We start from the raw sequence: 7,799 nt of genomic DNA, 5'->3' as shown, positions 1-7,799 counted from the left end.
CATAAACTCCCCCTAAACCAATGGCAATTGGGACTCAAATTAGAGAAATTTGAGAGTAGAGCACGATGCTGATATTTTTTCAGGGCTGCATACCCCTCAAACCGGACATATTTGTGGATTATGGCAATATGTGGCTCAAATCTGTATTTGTTTCTTGGCTAAGTGTTTCAAGAACGCCTCACCTCATAAACTCCCCCTAAACCACACATATGTACCGACTATAGCATTATATATCTCCAATGTGGTTTTTGGGAGTTTCGGGGCAATGAGTTTGGCTACTCCAATCCACCACCAAATCCAAGAGAATGAAGTAGATCCAACATCCAAACTTTAATGGGCGGATCCTCCCCTTAACCAATTTTCAAAAACGCCAGATCTTGGAGATGGGGCGATTTAAGAGAAATTTATTTTGTTTATAATAACTTCAAGTCCAATAATTTGGACTCAAATGAAAGGTAGAGGGGGGGGACCCACCCCAAAAAACACCCCAACATTACTCTTTCACAGCAATATAGGTATCAATATGGGCAATATAGGTATCAAATGAAAGGTATTTAAAGGTAGAGAACAAAGCTGACATAAAAATGTATTCCTTGGTGTCGGAGAGGACTTCCACCCCCCAAAACCCCCGCAGGGCATATTTACCAATTGAGACAATATTGATATAAAAAAAAGCTATTTAACACTAGAGTAAGACTCTGATATAAAAATATATTCCTTGGTATCTGAGACGCCTCCACCCCCCAAAACCAGCAAGGCTTATTTACTAATTGGGACAATATGGATATCAAATGAAAGGTGTCTGGAAGTTGAGTCCAAACCCCTTAAACGGGCATGAGTATCCAACGTCACAAAATGGATATCAAATGAAAGGTCTTCGAGTGTTGACTACGAATCTGGTATACATATTTGGGATAGAATCTGGGACTGGCCCACCCACTACACACCCTTCAATAGGATGTGTGGTTTGGGTGGGATAATATGTGAATTAAAAGAAAGGTCTATGTCAGTAGAATTCGAATCTAATGTTGGTATAAGGATTCAAGAATCTGGGTCACGTCCGGCCGTCCAGCCACTCAGCAGGATATGTAAATCGCGACAATAAAGGACTCAAATAGCGTCTGTGCGAGCAACACCAAGCTGTCATGTAGGACGGCCGCCAATATATTGTACTCAAATGAAAGGATGTGTTACAGAGCAATCCACCTCACCCTATCCAATAAAAAAAATTAATAAAAAACAAGTAAAAGCGTGCTAAGTTCGGCCGAGCCGAATCTTATATACCCTCCACCATGGATCGCATTTGTCGAGTTCTTTTCCCGGTATCTCTTCTTAGGCAAAAAAGGATATAAGTAAAGATTTGCTCTGCTATTAGAGCGATATCAAGATATGGTCCGGTTTGGACCATAATTAAATTATATGTTGGAGACCTGTGTAAATTGTCGGCGAATTCGAATAAGAATTGCGCCGTTTGGGGGTTCAAGAAGTAAAATAGAGAGATAGATTTATATGGGAACTGTATCGGGCTATAAACCGATTCAGACCATAACAAACACGTATGTTGATGGTCAAGAGAGGATCCGTCGTACAAAATTTCAGGCAAATCGGATAATAATTGCGACCTCTAGAGGCTCAAGAAGTCAAGATCCCAGATCGGTTTACATGGCAGCTCTATCAGGTTAAGAACCGATTTGAACCTTATTTGACACAATAGTTGAAAGTAAGAATAGAATACGTCATGCAAACTTTCAGCCGAATCGGATAGGAATGTCGCCCTCTAGAAGCTCAAAAAGTCAAGTCCCCATATCTGTTTATATGACAGCTATATCAGGTTATGAACCGATTTGAACCATACTTGGCACAGTTGACGGTTATCATAACAAAACACGTCGTGCAAAATTTCATTCCAATCGGATAAGAATTGTGCCCTCTAGAGGTTCAAGAAGTCAAGACCCAAGATCGGTTTATATGGCAGCTATATCAAAACATGGACCGATATGGCCCATTTACAATACCAACCGACCTACACTAATAAGAAGTATTTGTGCAAAATTTCAAGCGGCTAGCTTTACTTCTTCGGAAGTTAACGTGCTTTCGACAGACAGACAGACGGACGGACGGACAGACGGACGAACATGGCTAGATCGACATAAAATGTCACGACGATCAAGAATATATATACTTTATGGGGTCTCAGATGAATATTTTGAGTAGTTACAAACAGAATGACGAAATTAGTATACCCCCATCCTATGGTGGAGAGTATAATAAAATACGAAGGCCGATCAGGATAGAATAGAACAGCAATACAAGGTCTTTGGTAGTAGAATACACTTTTTACCCTCAAATTGGTATAGATACAGGAGGACCTACATATCCTTAAAAATGTGGTATCCGTAGTGGCAGCTTTGAAATATGATTTTGAATATATTGAAGGTAATTAGGGCTAAAAAGAAGAAATTTGAGAGTTGAGCACGATACTGATATTTTTTCAGGGCTAAGTGCGTGGGTGGCTGCCCGACCCTACATACCCCTCAAACTGGACATATTTGTGGATTATGGCAAAAAGGGGCTCAAATCTGATATATGTCTTATGGCCAAGGGTTTCAGGATCGTCTCTCCTCCCCTAACCCATACATATATATCGACTATAGCAATATGTAGCTTAAATGTGGTGTTTGAATCTTGTTAATGCCAAACCTTGTTCCTACCTGGTCCCCCTAATCTACTTTCTAAGTTTCGCAGCTATTTGCATTTGCATACACCCACATACCTCATACTTTATATGTGTGTGTGTGTGTGTCTCTCTTTGTACTAAAGATGTCTCGCTTTCAGCAGCCTTGTGTACTCCGTCGGCCTTTTCCTTTTCTTTTTCCTATTTCAAACTTACTTATTATCTGGGCTTCAACCACTGCTGTTCTTCCTGGTAAGAGTTTCGTTCAATCTCCAATTCAGAGCTTTCTTTTCCATCCAATAAAGAGATAATTGTAAATTCCCAATTTCTAACCCACCTGTGTTTTCATTTTTTTCCTATTCTCCCCAAACTCACCTTGCGAGGAAAACATTTCTACTCCGAGAAATATTTTCCACGACTCCAGTGATTAAACCATCCACTTTCCTCCAGAGCTAACCCCCAACATTAGCTCTGGGAAGTGATGGGAAAGAATAGAAAATCTGTGTTTAATTCGGAGAGGAAATGACGACAAGCTTGGTAATGGGTCGCGTAATGGTGCCCTTCTGAGTCACCACGTCAGCAACCCGAACTCTGCGATCAGTGCCGAAATACGTCTTGCAAACTCTGCCTAGACGCCAAACATTTGGTGGAAGGTTGTCATCTTGAATAACGACTAGTGTGTTCTCTTCTATATTCTTTTCTGAACTTTGCCATTTAACTCGCTTTTGTAGTTCTCGTAAATATTCGTTCTTCCATCGAACGCAAAAACTCTGATGAATAGCCTTAAGTCTCTGCCATCGGTTCAAAATCGATACAGGACTCTCCTCAATGCGTGGATCGATCGGAGCAAGAATGGGAGTACCAATCAAGAAATGACCTGGAGTTAAGGCAGCGAAATCGTTAGGATCACTGGATATAGGAGACAACGGGCGCGAATTGAGGCATGCTTCAATTCTCGACAGGATTGTCGAGAACTCTTCAAATGTAAATTTGAAGGAACCAGCAAATTTTCGAAAATGGGACTTAAAACTCTTTACTCCCGCTTCCCAGAGTCCTCCCATATGAGGAGCTCCAGGCGGGATGAAATGCCAACTCAAAGACTGGTGCGCATAGTTCGACTCAGTTCCAGCACGAGCAGCATGAATAAATTCTCTCTCTAAGATCCTGGAAGCTCCGACGAAAGTTGTACCGTTATCGGAATATAGATGCAACGGACAACCCCGCCGAGAAACAAAACGATGGAAAGCCGCTAAGAACGTGGGAGTGGACAAATCGGACGTCGCCTCTAAGTGTATCGCCTTTGTGGAGAAGCACACGAAAACGCAGACGTAGCCTTTCGTAATACGACAGGCCCGCCCACTGTAACTCTTTATGTCGAAAGGACCCGCGAAATCCAAACCCGTTCGAGTGAATGGACGAGTGAACTCGGTGCGCTCTGGCGGCAAAGCCGCCATGAGCTGCTGCTGACAACGCCTCTTGTAGAGAATGCAAGGCTTGCACTTATGGATGGTCGTTTTGATTAAATTCTTGACCTTCGGGATCCAGTACTGTGATCTGACCATACGAAGTACAAGCTGATTCCCACCGTGGATAGTAAGTTGGTGGATGAACTTCACGAGCAGCCTGGAATATTGACAACCGTAGGGCATTATTATCGGGTGTCTCTCATTGTACGGAAGGCCGACTGATGATTCCAGCCGGCCACATGAACGAATTAGCCCCTCAGCGTCCAGGAACGGGTTTAAGTTCAGAATAGAACTTGATTTCGAAATTTGCTCTTGTGACGACAAACACTTGTACTCATTTGGAAAACACGCTTTTTGACACACTCGAATCAATCCATCTCTAACCAGTACAAGCTCAGAACTTGTGATCAAAGTGGACTGCTTTGAAAAGCTGGAACGAAATCTTGGATGAGTACGATAGAAGAATCGATACACATAAGCCAGTACACGTAGCGCTCGTGGATAGGAAGAAAAACGTTCAAGAACGTCCTGGTAGTTCTGAAAGTAAGTATGATGAACCTTTATGGCTTTACGCTCCAAATCTATCTCGGGAATAGTGGATTGAACAGAATTAGGCCAACACTCAGGGGAGTCGCGGAGCCACTCAGGTCCCGACCACCACAACTCATTTGCGACGATATCCTGAGGCAGGAGACCTCGGCTAGCGAGGTCGGCAGGATTCGTCTCTGAAGGAACATGACCGAACTTGGAGGGGTCAACCACTTGAACTATACTTGAAATTCGGTTTGCAACAAATGTTGCCCAACAACACGGAGGTTTCGAAAGCCAGGAAAGGACAATAGTGGAGTCTGTCCAACAGAAAAGAGAATACTTGGGAATGTTAAGTGTCGGAAGTAATGTATCTAACATCTCTGCCAATAGAACAGCCCCACAAAGCTCTAACCTCGGAATGGACAATGTCTTAACAGGAGCCACTCTTGTCTTTGAATAGACCAAATGTGTGGAGACCGAAGTAGTTGTAGCTATTCGCACATACAAAGCTGCTGCGTATGCCCTTTCTGAAGCATCACAGAAGCCATGGAATTGAATATCGGCGGAAGGAACATAATGAAGCCACCTCGGAATTCGAACTTCATTTATAGCCGAATAACACGTCTGAAACTCTTTCCACTTTGCAAGTGTGCCAGGGGTAACGACCTCGTCCCAGCCCGTACCCTCTGACCATATCCTCTGCATAAGAATCTTTGCTACCACAATACATGGCGATAGCCAACCAGCAGGATCGAAAAGCTTTGAAATCTGGGAAAGGAGTTCTCTTTTAGTATCTCTGGATGAATCTGGGAATGGCTTGGTAGTGAAATAGAACGAATCGGATCGAGCATTCCAACGAATTCCTAGCATTTTTGCTGTGCTACTGTCGTCGAAGTCCAAAAAATCTTCACACAGCAAATGATCGGAAGGAAGACCTGCTAGAATATCCTTTGAATTTGCTGTCCATTTTCTCAGGAGGAAGCCGGCCGAAGCCAAAGCGGATATCAACTGCTCCTTAGACTGCATTGCCTTCTGCAGCGAATGTGCACCCACTAGGGCATCATCCACGTACATAGAACTGCGAAGTATTTCACTGGCAATAGGATGACTGGATTGAACGTCATCAGCAAGTTGGAAAAGAGTGCGAATAGCTAAGTATGGAGCACAATTCACACCGAAAGTGACAGTCTTCAACTCGAAATCTTGAACGTCGTCACTTGGATCTCTTCGAAATAGAACTCTTTGGAACGGTGTGTGATTGGGATGAACTCTAATCTGCCGGTACATCTTTTGAATGTCGGCATTGAACACATACCGAAAGAATCGCCACTTGAGAATCAACACAGTCAGATCACTCTGCAACACAGGACCTGTATGCAAAGTGTCATTAAGACTCACGCCATTAGAGGAAGGTGAAGAAGCATTGAAAACCACCCGAACTTTGGTGGTAGTGCTCTCTGGTTTTATAACCGCATGGTGCGGCAGGTAGTAATGAGACGCACTTCCCATAGAACTAGAAGTCTCAACTTGACACATGTGGCTTAAATTCGCGTACTCTTGGATAACGGAATCATACTCATCCTTGAACGCAAGATTGCGAAGGAGGCGGACTTCATTTCTCAAAAATTGGGCCATAGCACTTGTCCGTGAATTACCTAGAGATATACTCTTGGGAAAATCTCTTTTGAACGGAAGATGAACAACGTACCTTCCATCTTCATCCCTCTTAGTAGTTGAAACGAACAATTCCTCACAAAATCTATCAGCTGCTGACACAAAGTTCTTCCTTGGAAGATTCTCCACCTCCCAAAATCTCGAAATCTCTTTGTCCAAAGAGATTTCACAAAAGTTGGAAATAATTCTGGAATATGGAGATGGAGATTGGATCGGAATGGGGCCAGTCAAAATCCATCCAAAGATGGTATTTTGGCCCATCAAGGAACCACAAATATCATGCTTCACGCCGGACCGCATGATGGAAGGAAGGAAGTCACCACCAATCAGAATATCAATACTGGAACTCCTGTGAAATAGTGGATCTGCCAGCTCGAATTGGGGCAGCTGAGAGAAGATGGAGGGGGGTATTGAATGAGATGGAAGGGCACCAGATAAATTAGTAATAACGAAGGCCTTAACCGAAATTTGAGCATCTGCATATCTCGAACATAGAAGCAGAGTACATTCCTTTCGAACGGAAGCAGCCATGGAATCATTCAGACCAGAAATCTGAGCATTGACTTTTCTATATGGGAGCTGCAATCTATTGAAAAGTCTCTCTGAAATGAATGTACCCTGCGACCCAGAATCCAAAAGCACTCGTGCCTGGTACGTAACACCCAAGTGCAACACATCAACCAAAGCAGTCCCCAGCAAAACGCCACGAGAACTGGAAGAGAAATAGGTTTGAACGACTCCCGTACCAGAACTAGTGGACTGTATAGGACTAGGAGCGAAAGGTGAGGAGTTTGCATTCAAACCTGAATTTGTATTTGCCGGAGTCTGCACTCTTGAGTTACTGGCCTCTGGATTAGCGGAACTCTCATGAAGCAAAGTATTATGCTTCCTCTGGCACTGGAAACAAGTGTTCTTGCTTGTACAATTTCGAACGTGATGAGTTTTAGAAAAACAGTTCAAACACAGACCTTGCTTCCTTATCTCGGACTTTCTCTGATTAATGTCCATTGCTATGAACTTAGGACACTTCCTAATCACATGGAACTCTCTTGGACATAAAGGACATTGTGGACCCGAAACTCTCACTTGGAATGAATTAATATTTCTCGAACTCTTAGTATTCGTGCTATTGGATTTTGAATCTTGATCCCTTGCATTGGGATTGGCACGCATTTCAGAAACGGACTCCAGTGTCCGGTATCTATTCGTAAGAAAGGAGTCAAGGTCAGACCACTTAGGAATTGCAGTCTTATCTGCGAGACCCTGCTCCCATAAGGTAAGTGTGGACTCTGGAAGACGATTCGAACAGAGAAATACGAATAGAGGGTCCCAACCTCTGACATCAATGTCATACAACTCTAGGGCCGAGATACAAGAAGTAAGGTCGCGCTGCAACTGTTTAAGTGCACTGGCGGACTCTTTGGAAATGGAAGGAAGATTGAACAAAACCTTTA

The 7,799-nt window shown here is 43.2% G+C and overlaps 1 protein-coding gene across 1 annotated transcript; it reads right to left on the bottom strand.

Moving 5' to 3' along the window:
• Positions 1 to 3,180: 3,180 nt before the first annotated feature.
• On the bottom strand, positions 3,181 to 7,518 carry LOC131996040 (uncharacterized). The gene is made up of 2 exons (XM_059365467.1): positions 5,084 to 7,518; positions 3,181 to 3,583 (listed from the first exon to the last, which is right to left on the bottom strand). The coding sequence occupies exons 1-2, from the start codon at positions 7,516 to 7,518 to the stop codon at positions 3,181 to 3,183; spliced, it is 2,838 nt and encodes a 945-aa protein (XP_059221450.1).
• Between the last annotated feature and the right edge of the window lie 281 nt (positions 7,519 to 7,799).

The sequence above is a fragment of the Stomoxys calcitrans genome, chromosome 1 (genome assembly GCF_963082655.1).
Source record: "Stomoxys calcitrans chromosome 1, idStoCalc2.1, whole genome shotgun sequence".
Classification (NCBI taxonomy): Eukaryota; Metazoa; Arthropoda; class Insecta; order Diptera; family Muscidae; genus Stomoxys; species Stomoxys calcitrans.
This window is presented reverse-complemented; position numbering and strand designations above follow the sequence as displayed.

Bases quoted from the DNA above. Each gene is read 5' to 3' on its own strand.
- LOC131996040 (XM_059365467.1), bottom strand. From the start codon at position 7,518: ATGCGTGCCAATCCCAATGCAAGGGATCAAGATTCAAAATCCAATAGC. The intron at 3,584-5,083 runs GTTAGAGCTTTG...TCCTATATCCAG, and splicing joins AAGACATTGTCCATTCCGAG to TGATCCTAACGATTTCGCTG.